This window comes from Accipiter gentilis, chromosome 2 (genome assembly GCF_929443795.1).
Source record: "Accipiter gentilis chromosome 2, bAccGen1.1, whole genome shotgun sequence".
Lineage (NCBI taxonomy): Eukaryota > Metazoa > Chordata > Aves > Accipitriformes > Accipitridae > Astur > Astur gentilis.
In genome coordinates, this window is record NC_064881.1 from 721,858 (window position 1) to 734,937 (window position 13,080).

The 13,080-nt window shown below is 41.0% G+C and overlaps 1 protein-coding gene across 5 annotated transcripts in view; it reads left to right on the forward strand.

The window, feature by feature from the left end:
* The window catches only part of DLGAP1 (DLG associated protein 1), a 445,633-nt gene that overhangs the window by 409,492 nt on the left and 23,061 nt on the right, over window positions 1-13,080 (forward strand). For all 5 annotated transcript variants that reach the window (XM_049821279.1, XM_049821270.1, XM_049821285.1 and 2 more), the window contains 2 exons: window positions 4,307-4,680; window positions 8,519-8,610. In XM_049821279.1, coding sequence (XP_049677236.1) covers window positions 4,307-4,680; window positions 8,519-8,610 — 466 coding nt within the window. The remainder of the gene's footprint in view (window positions 1-4,306; window positions 4,681-8,518; window positions 8,611-13,080) is intronic.

The window sequence follows — 13,080 nt, forward strand, 5'->3', positions numbered from 1 at the left end:
ACAGACAGTAAATCAGAACACTGAGGTCCATCTGTGCATTGTAGCCTAATACGTAGTTGCGCACAAGTTGTGTCCTTTGTTGCTCCTTTCAAACTGTGGAATTAGTCCCTTTTCTCAAGAGAAACACTATTATGTTAATTAATTTTAAATTTGCACTTTCATTTGTTCTTGTATCTGTTAACCAAGTTTACATGAGACTGCCAAATTAGAAAGCTATTGCTTACATATCTCATCACTTGAACTGTTCAAAGTACTGCATGAATTTGATCTCCTCACAAATATTAATCTGCCTTGGGGGGTCTCCTGAGCACCCATTCATTGAGCTAAAAATTTGTGTTTGTGTGCTGATGTTTGTTCCCGAGGGCTCATCTCCCTAGTGAGCATGTTTAAACAACTAAAGTGCTCTTACAATGAAACATTCAAATTCAAGTCTTTATTATTATGCAATCTGGGATTATTTTTTTTATCATTAGACTTCCTTCTGAACTGGGTAGTTGACACTCCCTGTTCCAAATTCCTGTCCCATGAGCTAGTTGTTTGGAAATACTGGCTAGGAGGACAAACACCATGACTTTTTTTTTTTTTTTTTTTTTTTTTTAAATCTGGAGAAAGTGCTTTTTCTCTAGGTATTTGGGATTAAACTGTGACCCGAAGGCAGGCCACAGAAATAGGATAAAGATCAAAAAGAAAAAGAGAGCATTACTTGGTCGATTGATACAGCTGGAAGCAGTGGGCCTGATTCAAGGTGCTTTGGGAGTCAGAGGATTCTTGCACATGACTTAACTACTTTCTGGATTAAACCTTGCGTATGCCTTAGGAGAGAAATGTATACCTGCTCAAGCAGCATGTGTACTCTGGAAAATAATACTAAAAGCTAGTGTATATTGTGACAAACTGAGGTTTTATATATATGTTTGCTATTCAGAAAAAGAGATTTCTGATTAACTCCACGTCTAAACAATTTTAATGAAGAACGAGACTACTTTGACTTGACTCTCCAGTCAGATCAGTTTCCGTACAGAATTTCGCTCCTTGGTCTGTGTCCAAGAACATATTTATCACGGAATTTACACATCCCTTTAAATTCACTTCCTGATGTGAATTAAACTAGCTTTCATGTGCAAAACCCCTTGAAAGTTGCCTGTGTGTGAAGTAAGGGTTTCTCCATTTTTTTCATGTGTCCCATGATTCTGTAATCTTCTTCCTCTGAGTCCTGCCGGGCAGCCCACCTCTGCTGCAGGAGAGCTGGATGGATGAGCTTCCCCTTTGCCCGTGGGGACAGAAAGCAATGGGATGTGCTCTTCCCACACTGACTGAACGCTCAGCGTCTCTTGGCTGCACAAAGAGAGCACCAGTTTCTTGGGGAGTACTCGTGTTGTTTTTCAAGCAGCTTACCATTTAAAATACTGTAGCCACTTGAACAGCTGGCAGATCCTTCAGGTTGCCCTGTCACAAGTTGCCAGGTTCTAGCAAGCACCCAGAGAAAAACTGATGCACCAAATCCCTTTTGTTGTTGTGCTTCAGCCGTTTGGAGGGCTCAGCCAGCTACAACTTTTAGAGCGCAGCTGCCTCCGACGGCGGCAGCGGCCCGAGCATTGTTTTGTTGTCGTTTCTGCAGAGGAGCGGCGGGAGCTTACATCATTTCCAGTAATGAAGTGCCTGGGGTTCTTTTATGACTTGCACACTCTGCTTCTCCAGAGCTGTACAGTATGTGCTGCATGACTCCAGGAAACTGAGGATTTGTTTTGACTTGCTAAAAGAACGTTTGCTGTTTCTCTTTACAATTTCACCGTATGACTTGTCAATTCTCTCCCCCTCTTAAGAATAACTTCACATTTAATTAGCTGAGCGCAAACATCTTTCATTGCACTGTGGATTAGACTTCTCATTGAGTACGTTTACCAACAGAATGAAAGACATCTTAATCAGGCATTTCTGTATTTGTACTGCTGCGTCCAGAGTGCCCAGTAGCTGTCAATAGACAGTTGCTATTGACACTCTTTCTAGTGGGGGATGACCAGTGATGAGAGGACCACTCTTGTTAAGGTTTGCTTTTTATTTTTGAAGCTCTCTCTCCTATCTAAGAGCACTTTTCAAGTGTGTTTCATTATCTTTTCCCTATCTGCTATGTAAGAAAAATGATACTTATGTGCCTTGCTGGGAGGTCCTGAAGGTGCTGGCATCTCCCCAGGAGATCCACAATGACCCTGCCTAGCATATTTTAAATGGGGCAATTTACACCTTGCTGAATTGCAAAGTAGCATTGCACACAAACCTCTATTAGGCAAGGTTGGCGCCAGCTTCCCAAAGCATTACCTGGATATACATGTGTGTATGTGCTTTGAATTCTTCAGTGGTGAATTTCAGTTTGCATTTCCACCACTCAGAGAACATTCTGCAGACCACGAACCACCTGTGCTGTTTCTGGGATATCATCACCCAAGCAGCAGCCTCCACAATTAAGCCTCCACAATAAGTCCCAGAGTAAATGCTGGTGGTGTAGCAACAGCAGCTGATTTACCTGAATGTGCACTCACAACAAATGCTTTTTAGCAGCATCAAAACCAGTGAAGAATGGCAAAAAAATTCACAATCGCCTTTGTAAAATCGTCATCCTTTCTGTTAGTTCCAGATATTTGTCTTGTCATAAGCACTTTAAAAAACACCTTTAACCCCTGTCAACTATTCACTTCCCCAGAGTTAAAATTTGACAAGTTCATTTTTAGCCATCTCTTCTCTCAAAGATTCTGTTTGAATCTTCAGAAGTGAATCATAGTTTCAAAACCCTCACTACCTTAGTGAAACACCCTTTTTCCATTAGCATTCAACGTGTTTAAAATGGGTTCAGACATGTTATCAGAAACTTGTACTAGAGTCCTTAAAAAAAAATCCCATGTGATTTCATACCCTGGAAACACCTTTTATGCTATAACTATTCCTACAGCTATCAGGAGATATGAGACATATGGATCTGAGCTAGTCAAATTAATACCATAATGGCTTCTGGCTCAACAAGCACGTACAGTGCAGAGAGCAGAACAGCTGTAGTAGAGTTACCTTTTATGTGGGTGGCATAGATGTCTGCCAATTAAAATGATCTGATGAATCACTTCTTGCCATATGATTACTGTTAATAAGAATTTATGTTAACATGTTTGTGTCTGAACTTTGCACAGGTTCATGCCTGCATTTATTTTCTTTAAAAACAGAGCATATCATGATTGCTTTTTGTTCTTAATGGACTTTCTTTCCTCATTTGAAAGCATTCCAGGACTTCAGTAATGCAGAGCTGCCAACTATCCCTTTAAAGGAAGATGTTTTTATCTCCACGTACCACTTTCTGCATGTAATTGTGTATACACAAGCCAATAGTTTATAAGCTGGAAACCTCAAGCTAAGCTTCTAAATCCATATAGCAGTATTTACAAAGAGAGCAAGGCCTTCAAAATATGAAAAGAGGAGTCCTCATAAACTTCTTTTAAAGCCTCTGTTGTTGCAAACATTTATACTTACACTTTCCTTTACGTAGTCCCACTGACTGACAGGTTTTAGCCATTGAATTCATTACGCTAACAGCCTGTGTGTAAAATCAAGTATTTTTTTTCCAGAACTGATACGTTATATTTATGATGAGAAATTTACGTGTGGCAAAATGTTATTTTAAATATGTCCTCAGCAGCTTACAAAGCATTTCAAAGTATTTGAGAAGTCTGTGCAACAAGTAAGACATTTTATAGCAAGAAATACATGAGTCCGAGCATGGTGACTGTTAACAGACTTTGACCTAGCATGGTTTGGGGATCTCTCTCTGATCAGAAAAATGTAGTTTAAAATTCTACATAAGCTTGGTAAATACAGTAGGACAGGGTAGAGAGACAGAAAACAATTGCAGTAAAACCACATGAAGTACAGTTTAGCTAGGATAAGTGGTTGGAGACTCATCATTCTTGTGAATCTTGTTTGGAAGCCATGAGCAGAACAAATGTTCTGGTGGAAGGACTTGTTCCCACAGGACTTAGAACAGTTAGAGAAAATATACTGGAGAAAACAATCCTAAAAAGGCTACGGAGGAACTTGGCAAATAGTTTCCCTCTACTGGCAATTCTGCCACTCATTAATAGGAACAGAGGACAGTGATAGGTGAGGTAATTCCGTGGCACTTACGTTAGAGCTTTTGGGAGCTCTTTGGCTAACAGCGTCCTCCTTAAGTCTGCTCTGTCCATGCTCACTGATGTTTTGAGATCATATTTGCATCCATTTTCCCTGCAGTGTCAATAAATCAGGAACTCTCATATGTTTCTTCCAGTGTCATCCTGCATTACCACTTATAAGAAGACACCGCCTCCAGTCCCACCAAGAACTACCACCAAACCATTTATTTCCATCACAGCCCAGAGCAGCACAGAGTCTGCCCAAGATGCATATATGGATGGGCATGGACAGAGGGGAGATATCATCAGTCAGTCTGGACTTAGCAATTCCACAGAGAGCTTGGACAGTATGAAGGCACTAACAGCTGCTATTGAAGCTGCCAATGCACAGATCCATGGCCCTGCAAGTCAACATGTAGGGAACAATACTGCCACTGTCACCACCACCACAACCATTGCCACCGTTGCTGTAGAAGATAGAAAGAAGGACCACGTCAGGAAAAACAGATGCTTATCTATTGGAATACAGGTACAGTACAGGACATGGATTATATGCCTGCCATTGTTTTGGATTTCTACATCTGTTTTACTGCTCATTATGCAATGTTTTCTGTATTTTTCTTCTTTTCCTGACAGGTACCTTTGTAGAAATTGCAGCAGCATAGTCATTCTGCATGGTACTAATGATGTTTTCCTAATTTATCATAAAAACATCAGATGCAAGGATTTGTTTAAGTCTCCTTGCTGCTTGTTAGTCAGCTCTGTTAAATTACACACATGAGCACTAATCTATGAATCATAACACAGCAGGGGTCAGAAAGGCATGAATTAAATCATTGAAAGGGAATGTGTAAAACAATGATTTACATTACACTATCACCCAAAAAATATTTTCGTCCAGCCTCACTGAATTAATTGTCACTGCTTATTCATGCATTTCATAATGACTGGTAGCCACTTGAATGAGGCAGCATTGTTCCTATCTCAGCCTCAAGAGCAGAGGGTAAGTTCCTTCTGATTTGCCCTTGTTAAAGAAAATTACATTTTGTTACATCTAGTGGAATGAAACGAGAAAACTAACCCTGCCAAGGTTCACTCCTATTTGCAGAAAAGAGAAGAGCAAATAAACTAGACCAATGTAATCTGCTTTCTTAATTAATCTTTCCCATACCGCCCCCCCTCAAAAGAATGTGCATAGGACTCCAACTATCTGCTTGCAGGATTAGCTTTTGCAACAAAGTACTTGAACTTACAATCAACTGAGAATCAACACATGTTTTGATGGGAGATGAATCCCAAGCAAACAGAATAGCAATCCACAGTTTATCAACCTTCACAAGAAGACATGATTTTTTTTCTTGCAGATGGAGGTTGTAAGCACAGCACTATGTGCCTGGACAGGCTTATCTGATTAGCAAAGCCTAAGAATTTACTGTGAAATCTCTGCATCAGCCTGATAAGATGAGAGGCACTGTGTAGAAGTATGCCAACCCAGGGGCAGGTCCTGGAGAAACTGTGACTTTTTTCTTACTTCTTCTTGGAAGGGCAATAATTACTATTGCCTGTGGGTTCAGTTCACTGCCTTTATTGTAGCCTTTTTCTGCTTCACAGCCATTTGTTTTGGGTATATTCTGAAAGAAGGGCTGATGATCAGTGTTAAACACTGGAGCAATATCCAGGTGGGACAGGGATAGAGGAAAGCTCTTCTATTACTTATTCCCATTCCCAGCAAAGTCTAAGGTGCCATTTTATTGTTGTTAATCCCTCATTTCACTGAGCAAAGCAACAAAGACTCCTTAGCAATCAAACACCCTTCAAAATAATGGATAGAAAGAAGTAATCTCCATGTTTGCAGAAGCCAAAATGAACAACAGTAATGTGAATCATGGCTCTTGAGACACCATCTCCCTGCTGTCTCTTCTTAAGTTAGTGTTGCTGCCAAGTAACAAATGCTGCTTTTGAGAGGTATAGGGGCCTGTTTCCTGAGATCTGAGGAAAATACAGCCCGAATGCTGTTCAAGCCTTTGACAATCTCCCTCTAAAACTTTGAAATTTACAGATGACCAACATAATAATATGTGAAAGCTCCCTGGGGATAGTACGTGAGGGTTTGCCAGCGTATTTTTTGTGTACAAACCAATGGAGATGCCTAAAGCTGGGACTGCAAGAAGCGAAAACTTCAGCAGTGATACTGCCTTACAGGATTCCAGCCCATGCACTGTGCCACTCTCCCGATTGTGCCCATCAATGAGACTTTTAGGGTCAGACAGTCTTCACAAATAAAGGAAAACTTTGCTAGTCCACTGTCTGGTCCATTTTGCAGCATCATTGCACAAGCCATCATGCTGGTACAGCTGAAGGAGTAGTGTGGGAATGGAAATACCATAAGAGAGCTGTTGCTGCCAGAAATCACTTCTCTTAGAAGCAACTGGCTAAAATAGGTAGGTAGGCTGTCAGCCCTCTCACTGGCAGTATGGAGTCAGGCTGTCTCCACTGACTGTAAAGGGAGCCTGGTTTAGGCTTAGACTGAACTCAGACCAGGTATACACCTTAATTATAGTTTGGCCCATCTTTGTGGAGCAGAGCAAGCTGCATAAGCCAGAAGCATATTCTTGATTTGCTTCCTCCAACAAATAAACCTAATGTGCACCTGTGATGAACCTCCATGTGTGTCCTCTGCACCCCTCAGTCACTCTTAGGACACCACAAGCCTTTGCTGTAGAACTGTTTAGCAAACAAGTAAAGTAAAGCAAAGAAAAACGCTTCCATCAAAAAGTTGCTTCTGCTTCTCTCTGTCAGTTATGGGATTTAAGATGCAGTTATTTCCCCAAAAGCCTCTGTATCAAGTAAGTACCTCACTTCACTGAACAGCTCTGTAACTCCTATCCCTCCTTGAGCACTTTCCTGCATAGGCTGTTCAGTTGGCTCTCAACAAGTTTATTTACTGGTGGAACAGATGCTAACTACAGCTGGAGATTTTGTACACCCGGGGTCAGAGTGGATCCACAGGTCACTTTGTAACACTGCTGTGGTACAAAAATTCTGTGTGCCAGAAATTTTTTTTTTTTTTGACTAACAATGCTATATATAGCATTGGGAATTAATAACTACATTGATTGGACCCAGAAGTTTGTGATTTTGCTCAAATGCACATCTGTGGTGTCATGGTTTAACCCCAGCCAGCAATTAAGCACCACGCAGCCACTCACTCACTCCTCCCCCTGCCTTCGCTGGTGGGATGGGGAGGAGAATCGAAAACAACTAAAACTCGTGGGTTGAGATAAAAACAGTTTAATAATTGAAATTAAAAGTAAAATATTATAATAATAATAAAAGTAATGAAAAGGAAGATAACAAAAAGAGAGTGAAATATAACCCACAAAATACAAATTATGCACAATGCAATTGCTCACTATCTGCTGACCAATGCTCGGCCGGTCCCCGAGCAGCGATCCACCACTCCTGGCCAACTCCCCCCATTTTATGTACTGGACATGACATCATATGGTATGGAATATTCCTTTGGCTAGTTTGGGTCAGCTGCCCTGGCTGTGCCCCCTCACAACTTCTTGTGCCCCTCCAGCCTTCTTGCTGGCTGGGCATCAGAAGCTGCAAAATCCTTGACTTAATATAACACTACTTAGCAACAACTGAAAACATCAGTGTGTTATCAACATTATTCTCATACTAAATCCAAAACACAACATTATACCAGGTACTAGGAAGTAAATTAACTCTATCACAGCTGAAACCAGGACATATGGTTAAATTTTAATTTTTTATCATTGGTATAAATCTTCTCATAGAGATGGAAAGATGGTATAAAGTTCCTGCCTGTGCTCTGGGGAACCACCTGTTTGCATGATGAAGCAGTAAAGAAAATGCATCCAAGACCCGCATCTGCTTTCTTTACATCTTATCCATACAGTGCTCTGATTCAGGACACTAACATTTAAACAAAATAAACACATAATTTTGACATGAGTTCACGTATGCATGCACATATAGACTAACAGATAAAATCAAACAAATGGTGGAGCACAGTAAGTGGAGTTACAGCTGCTCAGAGATTTGCTCTGGCAAATGTAAGCATCCAGCCTCCATAAAATACTGGATAAGCTCCACCTGCATTTTGCAGGCCAAATGTTGTCTTACCAGAAATGCCTTATAAATTAACAAGAATGATGAATACTCACTAGTAACATCAGAAATGGGCACACTACACATAAACTATCTGACTACATGAAGGTGCTTATGATACAAGCTATATGTGCAGACACTTAATAGTTATCATGCATAGAAATTGTAAGTAGCTGGGTGATATCTTTGCTAAAATACATTCTAATTAGCTGGTTAATTTTTTTAAGGTTGATGGTGCTGAAGAATCTACCAAATCAGGTGAAAATAAAGCAACCAGTAAGTTCCAGTCCATAGGAGTTCAAGTAGAGGAGGAGAAGTGGTGAGTAAAAGTTAATACTGTTTTTCTAAAGTAAATAATTATGCCCCAACTAATTTTTAAAAGCCCTAGCTCCTGCATGCATGACCATACAAACTTGCTTCCTGGATGAATTATTAGGTCACCCAACTGAAAAGCTGAGACTTATAAATGCGGTAGCTTTTATTTCTCAGAGGGGATTTTCCAGGACCAGTGGGAGACCTGGAAGAAATGTGCCACATATTTTGAAGGTCAATATACTTTTCATAAGGTCTTCTTCCCTAGAAAATCTACCTAAACAGCAAAAGGTGATGCAGCTGGAGTATTAGTCTCTGGATGGCTGCAGCAGCATAGAGTTGATGGGGTACTTTACCTTGTTTTTCTGCAGAATAATTTCAGACACATGGAGCAGTGCAATGGCAGAGCCAAACTGATTGCTTTAGCTCAGGTATCTCACCCAGACATCTCTGCATTACAACTGCTCCATTGCAAAAAAATGTTGAGATTAAAAAGCAAGCTGTAAAACTTGGTTCTGTCTCCAATCTGCAGTGTAACCTGAATAAGTAAACAAATATGCCCCAATAAAAATTAAAAAAAACCAAAATCTAGTATAGTTGTCTTTAAGGATTATGTTTCTTTTGGATGACAAGTTGCAGTTACGTTGCAGGGCAGCATAACTGTGCATAGCACTTTCCAGACACATAAAGTTTCTGAGTGCTTGACCACAACTGCAAATCTTAATTCCTCCCCAAAACTGGACTCAGTGGCTGAAGAAAAGCCAGACTCTCCTTGCCCCTGCGCATGCAGGCTGCTGCAGCCACAAGCACCAACCCTAGTTTTTGTTCATTTTCACAAGCCAGTTGGGCACAGCATACCTTTCAGGTCCTGGAGCCATTTTGTTGAGAACTCGATGTACAGTAGTATAGGAGAAGCCTCGGGGCAGTAATGCTGATCAGTGAGGGAAGAGTCGCCCTTGTAACCTCTCCAGAGAAAACCTGGGTGCAGTAAATCTGAGCTGACAAAATTAGGGCCCTCTGCCCTCCTCTGGCCCGCTGACTGCAGTAGCAAGTAGAGGAGATGTCCATTTTCACTGCTTTTTTCCTACATCTGCTAAAAATACTCAAAAATAACATGTTATCTACACCATTTTCAATTCAACAAAATCTCCCTGTAAAGTAGCAGAGTATTTTCTTGTGGTTTTAAAAGGCTAAAGTGATTTCAGCAAAAAGAAATGTGATTTTGCAATGACCCTGTTAGGCTCTTACCAAGTTCCTCATTAACCTGTTAAAACATCTCTTGCTGGCAGACATTTCTTTATGTATTAGACCTTAGCCCCATTTACCCACAACTCTTCCAGCACTAGATAAATGAACACATTAGAATAGATGCTGAAGGACAATTTCCCTTCACCCTGAGCACAAAGGAAATAACTACCCCAAAAGCCCAACCCTCCTCCTCCCCTCCAAACCTCCCCCCTACACACACCCACCCAAAAAAAACCAAAACAAAGAAAGAAAGAAATGGCTGTTTGTAAATATCTTACTTCCAAAGTCCAAAGTTTCTATTGCAGTTTTTATTGCTCCAGAGAAAAAGGTATGATTTGCCTGTGAGGGTCTGCCCTGAGAAAGCAATATTTCTGCATTACCTACTGACAGCTGTGTTTGGGGGTTTCCTTGCTGATAAAGTTGAGATTGCTGCTGTTTGGAGCAGAGGGGCAAGCAGCAATCTATCATGGACTTTCAGAAGTGAACTGGCTGATAAAGGACAGCTCCTAATCCTTAGAAAATGAGTGCACTCAAGACACAAAGGGCTTATAATCACAGTTTGGCACTCATATTCCTTTTTTTTTTTTAAACACAGCAGAGCACAATGTATTGATTATCTGTTACAGGAATAGAATTGTAAATACAGTGCATTCTTCCCTGCCCCTGCACCATAACATCTGCAGAGCCTCAGAAAAGCCCTTTTGATTTGAATCTTTGACAAATAAATATTTTTTTAAATCTTCCAGGCTTCAGAAATATTAAATAAATATAAAATAAGAAGAGAAGAATGACACAACAAAGAGGATAAATACAGCAAATTGATCATGTTTTCTTGCCAGTCTAAGCTATTAAGTGCACTGTTATAAAACAGAAAGCTCTTTGCTTAATGCACCAAAAACCTACCATACAAAATTTGTTTCACTTCTCCTCTTTGCTTCCTGCTCTTTCCTCCTCCTTTCCCTCACCTCATATGACTGCCATTCTCACACTAATGAGTCTTATCTCCTCACGTCCTTTTAAATATTCCTGCTGCTTGGACCAAGTAAGCAAAAGATTTTGCCTCCGTTTCTTGATCTAAGTAGTTCAAAAACAGAGCATCTTCAGAGGACAGGTGTCTCTCTTCCATCTTCCATCTCAACTCAGACCTTTCATTAGCCCTCCACTCTCTGTAACCTGGGCTTCCTGCCAAGGCAAATGACTGAGTCCTCTGAATCCTCCTCCTCTTGTACTGCTTAAAGGATAAATGTGCCTACTGCTACCTGACCATATCAAAACTGGATCCATCACTGCTATTCATCTTATCCTCATTTTTTTACGCTGCCTGCTCTCAATAATCTTTTTCATATCCATTCCTAAGTGCAGCTCTTCAATTTCTAGCATTAATAGAGTATCTCTGTTCAGTCCTTCTCATGGAAAAAACCTGGTATGTGTTTCTTTCAACCTCACGATCTTCCTGCTCTTACTCTTATCTCTCACCTGATCTCTTCCATGATGCTAACAAAACCCCAACCAAAATGTTCCTCCCCTTTCCTCACATGACTCACCTCTTCCAGGACAATTTTGAAACGTGTATCAACGTGTATCTAATGAAGTTGATCAGTGCAATCTCAGAGCACTTCCATTTCTGTCCATTTCTGTTTGTCCTTTCTCTCTACCTGCAACTTCTTCTTGACCTCAAAGGACCACCTTCCATTCCTCACTTACAGAAGGTAATTGAGTTGTTGGAAGTCAACCAGTTCTACTGAACCAGAAAAGAAGAAGTCATATATTGTGCCAGGCCAATTAGCACACATCCTAACTGAACAAGTGGGTCTCAGTCCCATAGCTCTGTAATCACTTTTAGTGTCTCTTGCATTTTACCTTGTCTGCCCCAAGATCTCCTCCTATTTCATCCTCACCCCCAAAATTCTCTTGCTCATTGCTCTAGTCATACCATCAGCTGGTAACTGTACTTGGTTTGCTATCACAAGAATTTATGAATACCGAAACAATGGTAGTTTCTGAAGTAAGAACACTGCCATGGGAAACTAAAACATGTCTTAGTCCTCCATTTTCTCTGGCTTCTGTGGGGCCAGGGAAGGTGCCCCCACCTCTTGGTGTGGTGTAAAAGTGTGGTATAAAGTGAAATTATTTGAAATGGTGGTGGGGTAACGTAAAAAAAAAACAAACCAAAACACAACAAAACAAACCTCCTTTGCCTCTTCAAGGAAAAAAACCCACATCTTTGGCTTTTGTTACTATATAAAGCCATATTTTTCTCTTTTTTTCATATAGGATTTTGGGTTTGGTCACTTACTGTCCTGACAAAAAATACCTAGGTTTTAGGGTCTTCTCTGCACAGCAGGCCATTCCTATGCTCTAACTCAAATTTCTCAACTCTCCAGTATTAAGGACAGGATTTTCAAATCTGTATTTTGGCTAAACTGAGCTTGGACGGATATTTCCTTGGCTTTTGTCTGCATCATTTTCTGGCTTTCTGTGTTCTCCACAGTAGAAGCCATTCTATTAAGAAATTCTGAAGGTGGTAGATGCCCCCTCCCTGAAAACATTCAAGGTCAGGTTGGACAGGGTTCTGAGCAACCTGATCTAGTTGAAGATGTCCCTGCTTATTGCAGGGGGGTTGGACTAGATGACCTTTAAAGGTCCCTTCCAGCCCAAACCATTCTATGATTCTAACCTGGCTGCAAGTGACAGAGCTGATATTCAGTAGAAGAGAGAGGCAGTTTCAAAAGCAAGGCTTAATAACGTTCCCTGTTTAAAGCTAAGGGCCCTGACCCAGTCTTGTGTGTTAGGCTTCAACAAAGTGTTGCCCCATCTTGTTCCAGCTATTACCCCAGTGCTGCCCAGAAAGTGTCACAAGGTAAAGGTTAGAACAGGTTTATTTGAGGATGAGGGATCCCAGGAATACTTTGATCCTCCATCTTCTGCAAACTTGACTGGTAAGAGTCATGCCCAGCACAGCGTGTGTATTTGCTGAGGATGGTCTCTGTAGCATGTGCTCCTCCCTGCACTGCTGTGCTACTCACATGCTGGAAAGGGCAGGGTAGATACCCTATGAATATCTGGGGGCCAGCAGGGCGGTGCAGAACAGGGAGGAAGAGCCCAAGCAGCACTTGAAGCTCTACCATGTTTCAAGGGAGATTGATAGATGGAGATTGATTGATTGATGGCTGGGAGATACGTGCAGGCTGGCTGCACTAAGGCCTCAGCTTCCCACCCACAGCATACT